Source organism: Pavona decussata, unplaced genomic scaffold (assembly GCF_977016875.1).
Source record: "Pavona decussata unplaced genomic scaffold, jaPavDecu1.1 SCAFFOLD_262, whole genome shotgun sequence".
Classification (NCBI taxonomy): domain Eukaryota; kingdom Metazoa; phylum Cnidaria; class Anthozoa; order Scleractinia; family Agariciidae; genus Pavona; species Pavona decussata.
Window position 1 is genome coordinate 250,125 of NW_028145665.1, and position 17,173 is coordinate 267,297.

General features: G+C 39.8%; 2 protein-coding genes across 3 annotated transcripts in view; both read left to right on the forward strand.

Annotated features, from left to right (window-relative positions):
- The first annotated feature begins 2,210 nt into the window (after positions 1–2,210).
- On the forward strand, positions 2,211–11,478 carry LOC146455973 (uncharacterized). The gene is made up of 2 exons (XM_085093632.1): positions 2,211–2,279; positions 6,901–11,478. Exon 2 carries the CDS (start codon positions 6,912–6,914, stop codon positions 8,940–8,942), a length of 2,031 nt encoding a protein of 676 aa, XP_084949758.1. The 5' UTR covers positions 2,211–2,279; positions 6,901–6,911; the 3' UTR covers positions 8,943–11,478.
- Positions 11,479–14,249: 2,771 nt separating this feature from the next.
- Positions 14,250–17,173, forward strand: part of LOC146455974 (lysine-specific demethylase 2B-like) — a 36,223-nt gene continuing 33,299 nt past the window's right edge. For both annotated transcript variants that reach the window (XR_014858891.1, XM_085093588.1), the window contains exons 1-5: positions 14,250–14,389; positions 14,592–14,727; positions 14,809–14,887; positions 15,024–15,070; positions 15,193–15,365. Coding sequence is in view for 1 of the 2 variants with exons in the window: in XM_085093588.1 (XP_084949714.1) it covers positions 14,357–14,389; positions 14,592–14,727; positions 14,809–14,887; positions 15,024–15,070; positions 15,193–15,365 (468 nt within the window). In the remaining variant the exon portion in view is untranslated. The remainder of the gene's footprint in view (positions 14,390–14,591; positions 14,728–14,808; positions 14,888–15,023; positions 15,071–15,192; positions 15,366–17,173) is intronic.

Sequence of the window (17,173 nt, forward strand, 5' to 3'; positions counted from 1 at the left end):
AGCCATCTCAGACAAGTTACTCAAAAAAAAAAAAAGTTATCCTTATTGGGATTCCATTATTAGAAACATGGAGAGATTTGCCGACTGACTACTCGAATGATTACCCCGCTTCCATAGCTAAATGCTGTGGTATCAATTGGCGGCGACATCGTGGAAACAATTCTGCACAGAGTATAAACAATGCACTTCCCTCCATCAGTTCAAACCATCTCTCTTCTTTGTGGGACGAATAAATTGTTGTCAACTACCCGTCACCGTTTCCGCCACGGTGCTTGCAATCTTATTGATACTTCGTCAAAAAATGTCCAACTACTATTATCTATCCTTTCCCTACTTTATCAAGGTAGTACGTGTCACTAATTAGTATATTAATTTTCGGTTCCCGAAGGGTTCTTCTCGGAAACGTTTTGTTACTGATGAACTACCCCCCTTCTCTGTACAACACAAATGTGTACAGGGATGATGAGGTCCATCTGACCAACAAGGGCAATGACAGTTTAGCCAAAGATATCCACTAGGGAATCAACAACCCCCATCTTCCAACCACAAACATCTGCACAGAACCTTCCACCTTTTCTGCTACTGGAGAGGATTGACCAGCCCTACCTCTGCCCATTCCCGCTCAGCCAATCCTACATGCCAGGTGTGCCCAGCCCAGCCCAAACCTCAATCTTACTCAACCAAGTCCAACTCCATCCATCCCCAGATAAACACCAACCAACCAACCCAGTTTAAACACCTAAATTCCGTCAGAAATCCAACCCAACTCGACCCAGTTGAAACACCAAGTCCTCCTAAATTCAATCAGAAACTCAATCCTACTTGACCCAGTCCAAACACCAAGCTTAAGCCCTTCTAAATTCTGTCAAAAACCCAACCTTTTGTAGAGGACTGTATCAATCTGTAACGATAGCTCAAACACATTGATCTTTAATTGCACATCTTCAGAATATTCAGATATTGTAAACACATTGTAATTCATTTTTAATGCGAGAATGTGGTGATGTATTAAACATCTAGATCTTTATTTATTTATAGTTATTTATTTATCTCTTTACAATGTCTTGGCACTCGAAATTCTCGCATCTATTATCGTAATTGCTTGTGACAATATTCGTATCTTCAACACATCTGAAATATAGCCTAAAACCTCCACATACACAGTGTGTTATTTTACTACCGAATATGGTGATTTCACATGCACGTTCACGTGAACTTTCACAATAAAATTGTTGTCGCGAAATGTTTCTTTTCTTCTTTCAAACAAAAGAGTTCGTTTTAAATATCTACACCCTACTTGAATCAGTGCAAACACTAATCTATCCTAAATTCAGTCAGAAACCCAACCCTACCCAGCTTAGTTCAAACACCAGCCCTCTGCAATCGAGTCCAAAGCCAGCCCTTCCCAATTTAGGGCTTTGCACCGATTTCAAATGTGCTCTCTTCCCAACCAAGTACAATACAGAACCTTTCTTGCCCAGTCCTCCCCTCACCCTTCCAGACCTGGGCCAAACCCCAGGGCCCGGTTGTTCGAAAGCCGATTAATGCTAATCCCCGATTAAAAGTTAACCGAGGTTTTCATCTCGTTCGTTAAAAATTTTTTTTAAAAAAGCTGATTTTAAGCTTAAGGTAAAGAAAAGTTCAAGTCACAACTGAGGCGTAAAAGTGTTTTGGAAAAATAATTATATTGATTAGTAATTTAAAAACTCGAATCAAACTTCACGTTAACCCAGGATTAGCTTAATCGGGCTTTGAACAACTGAGCCCAGGCCTTTAGCTTTCCAACCCAGTCTTAAACCCAGCACTCCCCAATCAATTGCAAAAACGAGCATTATCCAGTCTATTGAAATCCAAGCCTACCAAACCCGGTTACAATGAAATGTGTGTATGGCACAGAATCCCGGTATAACGAAATCCTCGTTATACAGTTTCCAGAAACATTAATTCCACTCTTCATCCAACCCAAATCTTGCTCCAGATCCAATTTCCAGTCCCCAAATTTGATCATCCCATCCCATTTTCCCTGTGAATACAAGGGTAAATTCGATAGTACGTATTTGACCTTCTCAGTACCCTCTTTATCAAAACGAAAAGGAAGCTTTTAGCGGGAGTGCGGCATTTTGGACAGCGGTGTCGCAGTACAGGCGTTCGGGCCAGGCGTCACGGTGTCACGCAAGAGTCACGATATTTGGTTCCAGACTTCCTCGGCAATAATACAGCACTTGTCAAATATGGCGTCTGGTTTGGCAGAGTGAAGTGAAACAACGACACGTTACAAGGTAAGTTATCCTAAAAGTTATTGTTTTTAATGAATGAGATTTCTGTGTACCAAAAGCTGTGATCATTTAGGACTTCAATTTCAATATAAAGGTGTATATATATCTAATATATGTAACTTACTATGTTCATTTCGAGACCAATTTCGAATAAAATGTCTGAAACTAAAGCTTCGGGTTTTGGAAACTATAGAACGACTGCGATAATTAAAGAAAACGCCTCCGTCAGCTTATAAGCATTTTCGCTTTTCATGGTTAATTTATTGAACTCTTCATCTATGAAGAAATGCGGCGTTTTAGTACAAACCAATTGATATTCTTAGTAACCATGCAGAAGTGTAGCGATGACATTTTACTGTTTACCTCTTGCACATTGATATCAACAGCTGACGTAACGCGAAACATCGCTATATAATAACTTTGTAACATAAGCTTATGGCTACTGCGTTATAGTTTTACCCCTTTTATCTACAGTCAACTCTTTCTGTTATTACAGACTTGCAAAAGTTGTGTCGTTTAAATTAGAATTACTGAAAATAACCCCATTATTAAAAAAAACAACTCACTCATAGTTGTATACTACAATTCAAGGGATTTGATTGACTTAGCAGCCATGGTATATGGGCCATTATACCATGCCCAAGATATAGAGACTTTAAATTGTCTTCTGATTGTTATTGCAAAGCAAAATCAGCGAGATCTAGTAATATTTCTTTATTGTTGTAAATAAAACAATATTATTCCACTCACACTTGTTGGATATGAGATGATTATAGCCAACTTGGGGCTAGGAGCCTCGTTGACTAACTTTCATTTCACATTCATACATACATAAACTTTATTTTCACTTGAAATGGAGAGTAGCTGAGCCCAGGGGGTACTCGGGTATGAACGTGACGGGAGGGGGGGGGGGGGGGGGTCCGACAGAGCCTGATATTTTGCACCTAAAAAAATACATGGACCTTATATATTTTTTTTCCTTTTTAACAATTTTTATTTGCATACATGACATGAGATTTACAATACTGAGCACTATTAACATATTTACTTACAACATACAGAGTACTAACCACAATAACTATATCTACATTGTTAACCATACTTACCATACTTACAAAGCTAAAAGTGCCTTATATTGGACCTTATAACACTTATATTGTGCACCCAAAAAAATACAAGACTGGAAATTTTAGACCCAAAAATATACATGACTTTTGACCCTAAAAATGCAGTCTTAAGAACAGTATACATACTGCCTTTCTGCCTTTCGGATCTTGCGGGAACTTTTGCTTGAATTGTGTAAGAACTATTAGCCTGGCAGAAATTTGAACCCAAAAAAATATGCGCAGATTTTTCAGACCCAAAAAAATACATGGTTAAATCTTCAACCCAAAAAAATACAAGAGTTAAAAATTTTGACCCAAAAAAAATACATCGGACCCCCCCCCCCCCCCCCGGCACGTTTATACCTGAGTATCCCCCCTGGGTAGCTGAGTAGCTCCTATTTATTACAGATTATGGATTCTTCCCCACTCCCTCCCCTCCCTCCCAGAAAAGTGTGCCATTCAATATAGCAACAAAATCTATAGAGTTTCATGGTTTTGGACACTGTCTTGGTTTGGAGTAGGGGGAAAGGGGGCAGCTAAAATTTATTACTCCTTAACTTTACTAGAATTTGCTGGATTTTGACTCTAAATATGTCTTTTAAAAGGGGCATTTTGTCCCAAGTTTATTTTTGTCAAAAAGAGAATCGATTCAGCCAAAAATGCCCATAAAAAATTTATAACTTGATACAAATGCCATGAAATTATAAGTGACATGAGAAGATTTCTTATAGCATAAGTTGTAACTTATGTAATGGATATAATAAATTGATTTTTTTTTTCAAATTTTGGAAATTCTGTCAGTTACAAGTGGACTCCCAGAGGTTCAAAGTCAGTCAAATTCCACACATGTACTGTACAATGTAATTGTATCCATGTTTGGCCCTTAACCAAGATGGTGTTAGGAACTGTGAAAAGGTCAATTGACTTGCTATCAACAATCAGATCTTGAATGGGGCATTAGGGGAAACACAAATCACCCAAATGTTATCAAAGGTTTGAGTTATCTGGGGGTTAAGGATGGTGCCTCCTTTTTGGTACCGCTCGTACACTCTGCGCATCTTGGAATGGTCCTAGAAATACGAGTTTCTTAAACAAAAATAAAGCAGATCTTAGTAAAGGTTATAGGCATTTAGAAAGAAAATTGGGGGTAACCACACATTTTTCAGAGGTAACTAAGCTTCACTTTGAAAAACAAGATGCCATTCATTGTTTTGTATTTTTAAACCTTTTCATTATTATTATTGTTCCTTAACTTCGAAAGATATGTGGTTCCTTACTTAGATCTACTTTTCAGCATCGTACAAAAATACCTCTGTATTAGGAGGCACTGTCTATTTATGCAAGCCAATATACAAAATGCTATAATAATTCTGCATTGCACATGTCAGATCACCTTTGTTGATATCTTATACAGTTGACTCCTGATAACTTGAACCTTCAAGGCAAATTGAAAAGGTTTGAGTTATCGGGAGTTTGAGTTATTGTAACGTTGTGGTTTTAATGTAAGCTACTCACAAGACATTGTTGAAACGTTGAAGGTTCCCCGAGCGAGAAAGAGAGAGCACACACACATAAATTGCGCGCAGCTTAATATATACAAGTTGGCGACACAGTTATCAAGGGTGAAATTATATAGAAAATGACGTGAATGGAAAGAAAAATTGGTTTGAGTTAGTGCAAGGTTCGAGTTAGCGAGGGTTTGAGTTATTGAGATTCGACTGTAATTATTGTGAATATAAGCCAAGCGATTCATTCAAAAGGTTTTTCAATGGGCTTATTTTTGGGGAGGTTTTTTTAGAGGGTTTTTTAATATTATTGGGAATTTTGCATTTATTTCAAAAAGAGTTTGGATTGACAAAAAACTCACTACCCTAACAGCTGCCTATGGGGTGGTGTTCAGAGATTTACAAGGCTTACATTCAAAACTTTGTGGTATTTATTTTAACATGCTGCATTTGGTTTCCTTCATATGCAGTGGAATGCGGATCTAACAGCCCCTTTAAAATTAATGTTGTTTAGGAGCGGTGGTACAGTGGCTAGAGCATCAGAATTGGGTACCAGCGACATACTGCTGGGGGTAACCCTTCAATGGACTGGCATCCCATTGGGGGGAGGGGGGGGGTGTGGAGAAGTAATACTCATAGTTGCTTCATGCTACAGAACCCAGGGTAGGCTTGAGTTTGACTTTACCCTACCTTACCTACCTTTGTAATGAATCCCCAGTAAACAAACTTCATTTTTTAGCCCAGCTAAAGTTGAGGAAAAATTTATAGAACAGAACCCCGACGTAACGAACCCCAGTGTAACAAATCCCCTTTACAAATGAAAACAATAAAAGAATGTGTGGCTATCTGACTGTATAACTCTCACATAGTCACACACTCTTTTTTGTGTTTTTAGTTACTATTTTCATTTGCATTTCTAATGAGTATTATATATTTATTTCAAATTCAATTCTGTAATTTATTTTGTAACTGATAATGGCTGTTGTAATAGCTGAAATGTGTATAAAATTAAAAAGTGTGTTTTTCTTCAAGTTATACTTAACATTCATAATTTTACCAAAGTTTGAGGAAAAACAACTGCCCATGACACAACCCCTTTAATATAGCTGGTTTTAGTTTTACGGGATCCGAGTGAACCCCACCTCCCCACAGCCTGGTCCCCCTAGAGGGGAGTGAACAGGGTTTTCACAAACTAGCCAAAGTTGCCCTTATGGGTGTTGAATTTTATGCACCATTTCCAGTAAACCAGTTTGTTGCAAAATCAACCTTTGGTAGCAGAATGTACAAGGAATTGTTGTAACACCTGTGACATATCATATGGTGCTTAAAAGGAACCAGCTAGGATCAGTGCTGTGAGGGCTGAAAAAGGTCAGCAAGGGGTGGGGGGGGGGAGCAAGGGGTGGTGGTGGGGGGGTTACATCATGTCTATTCTTTGGGAAAACTGAACACCACAAACTGCTGAGTTGTGGAAGACTGGTGATTCACTGCCCTGGGAATTTTGCCCTGGGAATTTTGTTAATAATGTTGTTGTGTTGACTAAGCTTATAAAGGTGTTTGTAATTTTTAGAGTCACTGAAAGAAACTTGCTTCGAGTTTTCCTCCTTTCCTTGTACAAAGCGTTCTGGTACTCAAAGCCCGTTAACAAAATATTGAAACCACAGGGAACATTTTACTTGAATGTAAGTAACTAGGTTTGTTTGATATAAATACAAATGACTTTATATGTCCATTCCCAAGGGGAGTTTCAGGATCAATTTGCAAAAAAAAAAAATGTCACAAATTTCACGTACAGGTACAGATATTGTAAATTTAAAAACTAACTAAGGATAATAATAGTGATGAATTGATGTGAAAAGTATGTTGACTTTGCTTTTGCTCTCCGCATTTTAAGAAAGATACCTCATTATTCTGTTAAGTATCTTAATTTTCTTGAAGTTGTGTTATGTCCGTGTGTGATGTATTTTTTACGAATTTTGTCACCCAAATGTTTGTATTTTGTTTTTTACTTTTCAGGATGCTTGAAAATGGCTTTGAACGGTGCCAAACCCGAGCACACGGTGTTCTGTCCCGAAAACTGCTCCGTGAAACACAACGAAATGATCATAGCATTAAGCGCCATCAGTGATGACAGCAGAAAGCCTCCAGATTTAGGTTCCCTCAAAGTCGCGCTTTACTCTTACTTGCAAACAGGTTGGAATGCGCAGAGCAGTGTACCTGATGCTCTGACAGAATTCCGCTTTCCTCTTGTGCATTGGGCATGCGTACTAGGCAGAACTCAAGCTTTGAGCTGGCTTCTCTCAAAGATGAAATTTAAGGCATTTGTTGTAGCTGAACGGACTGGCGAAACAGGTTTGCATCGAGCCTTAAGGCTGCTGCATCGAGTGAGAAGCCGTGATGCGACTCCTCGGTCGGTGGACTTCATTTGCAACAAGTTTAACCTGGTTTTATACACGCTAACGGAGCAAGATCCTAGCGGATTGTTTTTGAAGGACAAAGTTCAGGGCAACTCTGTTTTTCACATCTGTGCGTTGTGTATAAGCCAACAAGGATCGGTAAATAATGAATTAGAGTACTACGAAAATTGCATGAAAATCTTGCTCGTACGCGTCACTAGCCTTCAAACTATGGAAAAATTGCCTAAAGATGCCCTACATAAAGCAATCAATACGAGGAATGACCGAGGCGAAACAGTACTGCATATACTTGCGCGCAGTAACATCTCCATTAAGACAGTGAAGTATCTTCTGTCGGATTACAAAGAGGTCGTTAACAAGTTCATAAAAAATGGTGAAAGCAAATCTCCGCTTGATATTGCTCGTGATCGTAAAGCGGACCTCGTGGAGAAAGAACTGCTTGATTCTCTAGGCCTTGGCGTTGAGCAACTAGTGCGGAGCCATCCTGATTTGTACCAGTTATTCACCCAGGATGCGGACGAGATCTCGAGTAGTGCTTCATCTGTTAATAACACTGCCGCTAATACTGTCACCACAGCTCCAAGCAGAGTTGAAAACAATGCTTCTGGGGGATACTCACTTCGTTTAAGCAGCCTTCTACCAAGAGAAGGATTCTACCAAGGCTCATCCCAGGGAATAGAGGCTTCCTCTGAGGACAGTTCCTCTCAAGATGAGTCGGTGCGGTCGCCTTCTCTTCTTGACACTACACCGCTGTCTCATCCCGAGATTTGTGCGTCAAACGCGGTGAACAGTGCTGTTAATGATAATCATTCTGATTCGGAGGCTGCCTCTCAACATGGCGTCTTAACAAACGCAACCGAACAGGATAGTTGTGTTTCAGTAGTTGTCGAAAGCAGCGTTTTAGTCAGCCTTGAGGAGGACGAAACAGACGACGAAAACCTTAGCAGTAGCACCGTTGTGGTGAATTGCGCCTTTGATGCTGGTGAAACGACTTTCCCTTGCAATTCAAATTCGTTGTCTGAAAGTTCCCAGCTCTCTGAATCTGTATTGTCAATGGAGACAAGTGGGGATGTCCCTGAAAGTGCACACGCCAGTGTAACGTCACAGGATGAGGGCACGTGCACCGCACGTGCCGAGCTCCCTGTAGCACGTGAAACTGACTTGCGCAGTTCACTTGCTAAAGTTATTCGACAGGAGAGTGACGTTGCAAGTATGTTGGTAGCCAGACTTCAAGATAAAAAGGAGCAAAATCGTGTTGAGCTACGCAGGGCTCAACGAGAGCTCACAGGGAAGCAAGAAAAAGAAAGCCAAGCAAACTGTACTCTCGTTCAGCTTAAAGCAGAATTAGAAAATCTTCGTGTACAAAAGGAAAACTTAGAGCGAAGAAGACAAGAATTGTTGGAAGAGCTCAAAAGTACTGAAGGAAACATCAGTCAGCTTCAAGAAGAATCGCTTCGCCTACAATCAAGGGTAGATGAGCAAGCTCGCATTACTGAGGGCTTCAGGACAGAACGGCAGAAAGCCAACGATGAGTGTGCTACTCTTAAGCGAAAATTCACCGAATATAGTGAAGCTTTGAGTGATATTTGTTTACCTTGTGGAGAGCCAAAAGCGAAAAAGGAACGCTCTGATGATGGGTGAGGCTGTAACATCTGTGTTACAAGACACAATCTTGGTTATTAACAGTCTCTCATTTCCTGCAGAGTTAGTCGAGCATGTTCACTTGTTCATCGTCCTGTTCGAGTATCTAGAGGGACAAGTGAAGTAAGTTAGCGTATATGGAGATACCGAGGACTATTCTGTTAGGGTTTGATGCAAGTTCCACATTATAACAAGGTGTATTTCGATAGACACGTTTTGATTTGAGAACGAGTTTGACTTTTAAATTTCAAACCAAATACGTCTCGAGTACTCTCGCTTTTCCTGTTGCTTATCAGCAGATAATGAGACTACAAACAAAATTGATGTTACAAGTAGTTATATGAAGAAGGCAAATTTGATTTGAAAAGTCACACTCGTAATCAATCTTATGCTCGCCCTCAAATTTAAGGGCTTCGACAGACAAGAGAAAAAGTTGTCGACAACCGTGTGTTTTCGACGACAAAAAAGATTCGACAATCATATTACGGTGCTTGTTAGAGCTTTTCCACGCACTAAAGGCCAAAATGATCGTTAAATTTGGTTCTGTCTATGAGAGCTTGGTAACTAGCGCTTCTGCTCATGTCAAACCGCTGACAACGAACACTGAAGATGGCGTAGATGCAAGTTTTTTCAACAGCTCACAGACAAGGTAAAACGCGTAATTAAAAGTTATCGACAATTAAAGTAGTTTTCCTTTTTGAAAAGGAAAACTGATTTGTTTTCGATAGTTAATTATATTTGCAGTTTGTTATCGATAACTTGGTTCACGCACTGGAATTTTTTGTCATGGACAACTTTTTATGATCGGCAATAAAATAGTTGTCGATAACTATCGTTTACTCTGTCGAAACCCTAAAGGTCCTTAATATCACGTCTAATTCCAACAGAATGAACCAATCTGAATGCTCATCCGGGCCGGGTTGTTCGAAAGCCGATTAACGTTAATCCCCGATTAAAATTTAACCTAGGCTTCCAGCTCGCTCGTTAAAATGTTTTTAAAATCTAATGTTAAGTGAATGGTAAAGAAAATTCAATGTCAAAACTGAGGGACAAAAATCTTTTTGAAAAATCTTTATTGTTTAGTAATTAAACTCGAATCAAAGTTCTCGTTAATCTAGGGTTAGCTTATTCGGGCTTTGAACAACTGGGCTGATCCATTTCTTCGTAACACCCAGAACTTGGGGCATTTCACATGTCATTGTAGAGACGACGGGTAGAGTCGCCTTCCCAGGGGAAACTAAAGAACCGTAAGATTTCGAATATACTCCCCCCCCCCACCCGTCTCGACTATAAACCCCTCCCAAATGTAATGCCCCCAAAATCGCAGTTGTTGAGATACTTCTGATAATAAGATCTCCCCAATATAATCCTACGGACTCGGTGTTAGGGTTGGCTGTCGTAGTGTTTCAATCTTTTTTATATTGTTAAATCCAACCAATTTTCAAACGCAAAACTCACTGCCATAAGAAGCCGGATTAAGCCCCCTCGGAAAATAGATCTCCCAAAACCGTGTTTCGAAGGGGCGTATGCCCAGGGCTAATATTCGGAAATTTACGGTAGGACTTGGCTAGCTGGCGTGCTGTGAACGTCACAAAGATAGGTTACTGACTGTAAATGCGTGTTCAGAAATGCAAGTGGCAAGCGTATACGAACTTCTCAACTTTTTGGCAAACTGTACACACTGAGTTGTTTCTCGAGAGAAACTCTTGACCGAGAAGCCTGCAGTTTACGAGTCTGCAATCGAAGCTACAAGCATTTTCAAAATGGTTGAGATACTCTTGCTGAAATCATCATGTCTTTTAATTAAGTAATACTCTCAAGCGCAATATAAAAGAAAGAAACCCTTTCTGACCCCCATCCTCTCCACTTTTTAATGTTGTCAGCCGTTTGTTTAAGGTCTATTGGAATTTCCCTCGACACTGACAAGATGATAGCGGGAGAAGGGAAATAAGGGTTGAATGAAAGAATTTGGAAAAAGACTCTCTTTGCATTGAGTGTCTCAAGTCTTTGCAAATGCATGTAGAAGGGAAGTTGGGGGGGGGGGGGGCGGAAAGTAACGCGCATCCCCTACGTCCCACGCTGTTTGGTTTAATGGCGACTCCGCTGCTAAGAGATTGAAAGTGCGGCCATGCTTTTGCTTGGAAAAATGTTTTTTACGTCCTCGTTCACACAGGCCAGGTTGCATTTCAGAACAAGAATTCGGACGTAAGTTTGCGTGTGAACACACCTAAAGAAAACAACAGCTATATTGTACAGCCTGTTAAGCGTTTTTTAGCCTGGTTTATTGCCGTTTCCTTCGTGGTAAAGCGTACGTTTTTTTTTACTGGAATTTGGCGGCAGTCGGCTCTGAGGCAAAAAAAATTCGTAAAAGAGCGTTTAGGCCATTGAGAATGGACATCGAGAACACGAAAACCTGTTCTGCAGGGTAAAGAGCGACAGCTAGAACTATATTGTGCGAACTTACCACCTAATTGTCAGACTAACTTATATTGTAACCAAAAATATCTTATTTACAATAAAATGTTTAAATCTGTGAGACTTGTTTCATTGGTGTAAAAGTGTTGATGTTTAGAAAATGTCGTGCGCCGCTGTCCTGGTAACTGGTCGGATACAAACTAGAGAGATCAAGCATCGTGTCCGATGAGAAAAGGTAAACAGCACTCGTCTGTCTCCTGCTGTAAAATGCAAGAAATTTTTAGTGTTTCGTAAGCTTCTCTGAAACTGACTAAGGCCTGGTTTACACCACGGCGGCTGGCACAAGAACAAGCATACGAATAATTCCGTGTTCGTGAGATAAGCACAGGCCTATCAAATTTTTTGGCTTGTGCTTATGCCATACGCAGGTGGAAACCAGCGTGAGACAAGTACAAGAACTCAGAAGTTTTCCTCTTTCGCTTGGAACTTCCTTGTCTCACAATTGTGGTTGAATAGCAAACTACAGTACAAGATAAAACATTTTACAAAAAAGGATATGAAACCAATTGTGTAGACTATTTTTGTCAGAAACGCCTTGTCCTAGCGAAAACAATTTAAGAGAGATTTGTGTAGCAACAGTGATATGTTCGGACTCTTTGGGCAGTGACATCAGGAATAATTATTCCACGAGCGCGGGTTGGATACAAGATGATAAATAACCAACGAGGCACGCAGCTTCTGGAACTGCGTTATCTGTTACCTGCTGTTGTGCTATAACAGGGAATTTTTATGTTACAGCTGCCTAAGAACCTGCCCAAAATACACTAGTTGGGCGCTCGACCGATTTTAAAACAATGGCCAGTATATTTATTCTTTTAACTTTGTATAAATTATTATGCTATAGTTACCAGCATATTTACTGAAAGTTTGCCGTGTCGAAAGAAAGTGAAGTAAAGTACTAACTGAAGTACCCTTTTGTGTCCCTTCTTTTTGGTCAATTTTCGTTTCTTTATCCCATCAGACAGAAATTAAAATGATTTGACATGATATGAAAAAGCTGCCAGTCTCTCACGGTAAGTATCCGACTACGAGGCCTGAGGCGATTTACACGGCACGACTTTATCGCATGCGACAAGCTTACGACAGGCCTACGACACGAATTGTTTCGTGTAAACCAAACCTACAACTCGCTTACGACTGTCGTGTACGTCATAAAAAAAGTCGTAGGATTTTAAAAGCAATGAATGACGAGAGCTGTGTGCGATTTTTTGCATGAAGCGAGCAGCGCGCGCTCTAGAAATCACATGCGACAGTCGTAAGCAAGTTGTACCGTCTAAATCGGCCTTTAACACAATTTGCACAAGCGTATGATCTGATGATGATCTGATCTGTACATAACAGCTGACATAATGATGTAAACGAAAGTTTAGTGCACTGTGCTCAAGGTTGTCACGCAATCTTTTGCGCGTGATGTGACAAACTTTTCTCCTGAATTTCGTATGAAACTACTGTGGTTCGAAAGGATAAAACACTATTCAGAACTGAAAACTCTTCCCTGGATTAAAAAACACGCCCAGGAATTGAAAACACGTCCCAGAATTGAAACAACTGTCAGAACCGTGCCGTGAAACACTTCCCCAGAAACCCTGCTTCCAAAGCTCTAAATTTGGCAAAAGCCCAGACAGGGCAAGCCCCGCGTTGACATATCCGGGATCTATAAAACAGCCCCGGTTCAGTAAAAGATTGCGCAATTTTTAAACACAGAGTTTTTCAGCTTATAGGGCTTATATATCCAACTTGTTGTTTGCGTCCGTTTGCTGTGAATAATAATTTGGTTACACTTTGTACTTTGCTGACTGGCTCAGCTCAGGCAAGGTGTTTAGTTCTAAATTTATCAAGCAGTACAACCTGATTACAACCAATGTTAGTCCAGTGTTTATGTCGACCTATGAACCTTTTGATTAAATAGAATATGTTGATTAAATATAATAATATTATTAATTTTGGTTTATCCTGATGTATTTTTAATTAGCTATTATTATTATTATTATTGTTATTATTATGATTATTATTATTTGGATAATAAAACAGGGATTTCAGAGAAAGCGGGCCTTTGATTTGTGTGGTTTCGACATCGTGGGTCTTTGATCGTGTACAAAGTGCACTTTGTCTCTTATTTCATATAGTTGAATATATTTGCGTCTACGTGGACTTATTCGCGCTTATATTTTTCTTGGATTTCGGTTGGATTTTGAGGCGCTTGAAAATTATTTAGTGAAAAACCAGTTACTGTGTTTGTGAGGACTATCGCGACGAAATAAAAGCACCGGATCCTGTGGTAAAGGATCTAATCAGCAGTAGATCTGAGAACAATTAATGTAAAAATGTTTCTTTCACTTTGCGGTTGCCATCTACGCGTCCATGGTCCGCAACAAACGTTTGCACCGCGTGACACGCTAAACCTATGCGCTGACAAGAAAAAAACCTATCCAATTTGTGATAGCTTTTCCAGGCTTTATTAAGCCAATTATTCAGAAAAAAAATGCGCAGGAAAGACTTGATCCGTGAAAGATTTCGATTTTGCCAGTATATTGTACTGTAGGTGTGAAATAAAGGACTGTATAAAATTAATTCCGAAAATCAGGACAAAGTGTCTTCATATGATGATCATGGTCTCTGGATTTTTGAATGCGTTTTCCTATAAGTTATATTTGGTATGTCTGAATGTTTTGTTTGTTTTGGCTGTCAGAAATGAATTCTTAGGCTATTGAATTTGAACAGAATCTAAAACAAGAATATTTGCCTTATTGATCAAACGCTACGTGTCCGCCTGTTGTCATGGTAATGTCACGGGAGACTTGTCCATGCGAAGCGCGGCTTATTATGGTCTGAGCTGGTCCCAAGGGACCTGGTGCATTGTTATTTCAACTTGTGAACTGAGCAGTGAATAGATCCTGCTTCGAAATTTCTCCTCATGTGTGACTCAACTGTACTACAAAATGGACTGTGAATTCGAAGGCGAACGTAGATTGGTGTGTAGATTTATTTTAAAAACGTAATTTGGTCTAGGTTATCGGTAGTGTTTATGGAGGCCGGCAGACCTTGAGTTTATTTACTCGTTACAACGTGTGTGGACAAATTTTCATCGCGGTGTGCGTTACTTTGTTGATCGTGTAAGAGCCCTTTCGGCTCTTCTAACTTCTGCTGATAAAAATTTTCTCGTATTTATCACAGAGAAAGCAGAACCGCAGGAATTACAACTACGATACGGATGACATTATTGAAGGGAAACGCACATTTAGCGTGGAAGAAAAGCTAGCCAGTCCAAAATTTGCTGAGGGTGATTTTGTAAAGAAGTGCAGCGGAGACGGTGGGTCGAAAGGAATTGAGTTTTTGAATAAAAATTGCAGTTATAAGCTTCCTTGCTTACTAGAATATTTTGTTGTCGTAGAATTCACTCTAAAGTTTATCCAAGAAAATGGCTTCACTTCGCCTGTATTAATCAAAAGCGTCGAGGGACTAGATCTTCGGTATGTAATATTTTGTGCAATACACATGCATACTGCGAACGGCTTGCTTGTTGGTTTCATTAGAGATGTTTGTTTCAACTTGTCAAATTTCTCAGTTGTAGAAGCCTGAAATATTTTAATTTTGCTGCCATTTTAGAGTTCCTAACAAAGATTTTACTGTCGAGGATGTGAAGAATTTTGTCGGTAAGGTTCAATTTGAAACTCTGAATAGCTTGTACGTGTTTCGCATGTATAAAACTTGAATGGGCGCATTGCCTCATTTAATGGCGATCATTTTTCTAAGACTGCGTGTTTACAATCGTTAGGAGCCCGGCGAATCGTGGATGTAATCGACGTGAACACACAGCAAGCATTAGAAATGTCTTTGCAACAATGGGTGAAATATTTCACTAGTGAACCTAGAGATGAAATTTACAATGTGATAAGCTTGGAGTTTAGCCACACTAAATTGGAGGACTTGGTCGAACCGCCTGAAGTGGTAAGCTGAATTTGTTAAGCTTTTTATGTTTTAAAAATGTATCTTGTTCTTTGTGCATGGCAAATTGTTTTCAACTCTTTATTTTTCCTGTCTTGTGGTCAATGGTTTGTGTTTCCGTGCGTTTGACTCCTGTAGTTGGTAATTTTCATTATCAATGGCGCGTGTGGATCAAACTCTAATGCCAATCAGTCAATCCTTAATTATTATTTTTCATTAAAATTTCTCAGCAAAAGTCGTCGTTCTTTGGGATTATTAAATATCTCTTTTGTCGTAAGTGACCGTTAAGATTTTTTTGTATACTCTGTTTATAGTGACAAAAGTCACATAAAGTTGTAAATATGATACAGAAATGAAACGTATCCTTTTATATCTTGAAACGAAAGGGAAATTTCCAAATTCGGAGGTTTGACGTTGCACTCTGGTTAGTGTGCCTGCAGATTTCGCTCCGTGCTAACTGAAAGAAGGAGGAAAAGCGAAATTCTCTTTTTCCTTAACTCCAGTTCACAATAAACTGCACTTAGATTGCTCCGTTTTCTGTTCACACGCCCTTGAAAAACAAACCCTTGAGAACAACACACTGGGAAAGCAATAGCCACATCCGTAATTCATAGATTTCTTCTTTGATTTTACTATTTTTGAGGCGGATTGTACAAACTTGCTTCGTATCAGGGTTATACAGCTTTAGAGGTGTCTTGGTAACGAAAACCGTAGGTGGAAGCTAAGTAAGGCTCGGCCAGATGAAATCCCTGCACCCCCGGCCGGACGCAATATGCAATTACTACCAGAAATCGGTCCAAACCCTTCCGACCAAGAAGTCTTTAGCAGTGAAGGATTCCTTCCTTATCAAGAACATGCTGTCGAATGAGGGCGCTTGCTGTAATTAAGGAGTTTTGGCGTTTTTAAGGGATGCATTGTCCCCCGGCGGTCACTCTGTTGTTCTTTAAAGCAGTTGTGATTCAGCACAGTCAGAATTGTACCAGTGTGTTTATGTTTAAATCGATCTTTTTTCTCTCTGTTCTTCTGATGTATCCGAATATTATCGGAGAGTAAAGTTTTTTTCAGCTTTCCAGCGGGTTTTTGATGCTGGAAGTCTAAAGTGGTTTTGTATATCGGCAATAAACGACGTGGTTAGCTTTATAGTTATGTAAATATGGCGGCTTGCACATCAGTCATTGCCAGACTGAATTGAATCAAAGGAAACCGAAATCCTAGTTATGGCGTTTGAATTATACGAACTTTTTGACTAAAGCATTGATCTTAACGTGGTGAGTTGAGCTGGACTCTTTTTCACAACTTGAGCGGCGCAAACAGTGTACACTGCTGGCAGATTTTAAGAAACTACGTTTGGTGCTTTCCGCTACACAATACTGGCAATTATAAAGATGAAGTTCACCATACAACAAGGCTTTTATGGAAAAGTACTGGTACCATTACGGTACCATGCTAAATGTCAGTGTTCGAGAGTTAAGCCATCATGTGGAAGTCGAGAATTTCAGTTTCAGCAATTGATGATACGGCCTTCCGTGTAGGGTGGTGTAGTTTCACTGAATTTGGTTTGGGTGGAAACCCAATGCAACGAGCACAAATTAAAACATTTATGCTACGGCTTGCTGACTTCAAAAGCTTCAGATCTGTTAAAACGCTTCATGTTGGTTTGCTACTGAGATGAACGCCATTTTATGGTTTGTAATTGCAAGACGCGAGGGCATTTGTAAAATTGCAATTTTCAGCCGGCGCGCGCGGCTTTTGGATTTATCCCGCGTAGCCTGTTCTCATGTACGAGTTGTTTCCTATATGTGGTGGAATTA

Bases quoted from the DNA above. Each gene is read 5' to 3' on its own strand.
- LOC146455973 (XM_085093632.1), top strand. From the start codon at position 6,912: ATGGCTTTGAACGGTGCCAAACCCGAGCACACGGTGTTCTGTCCCGAA.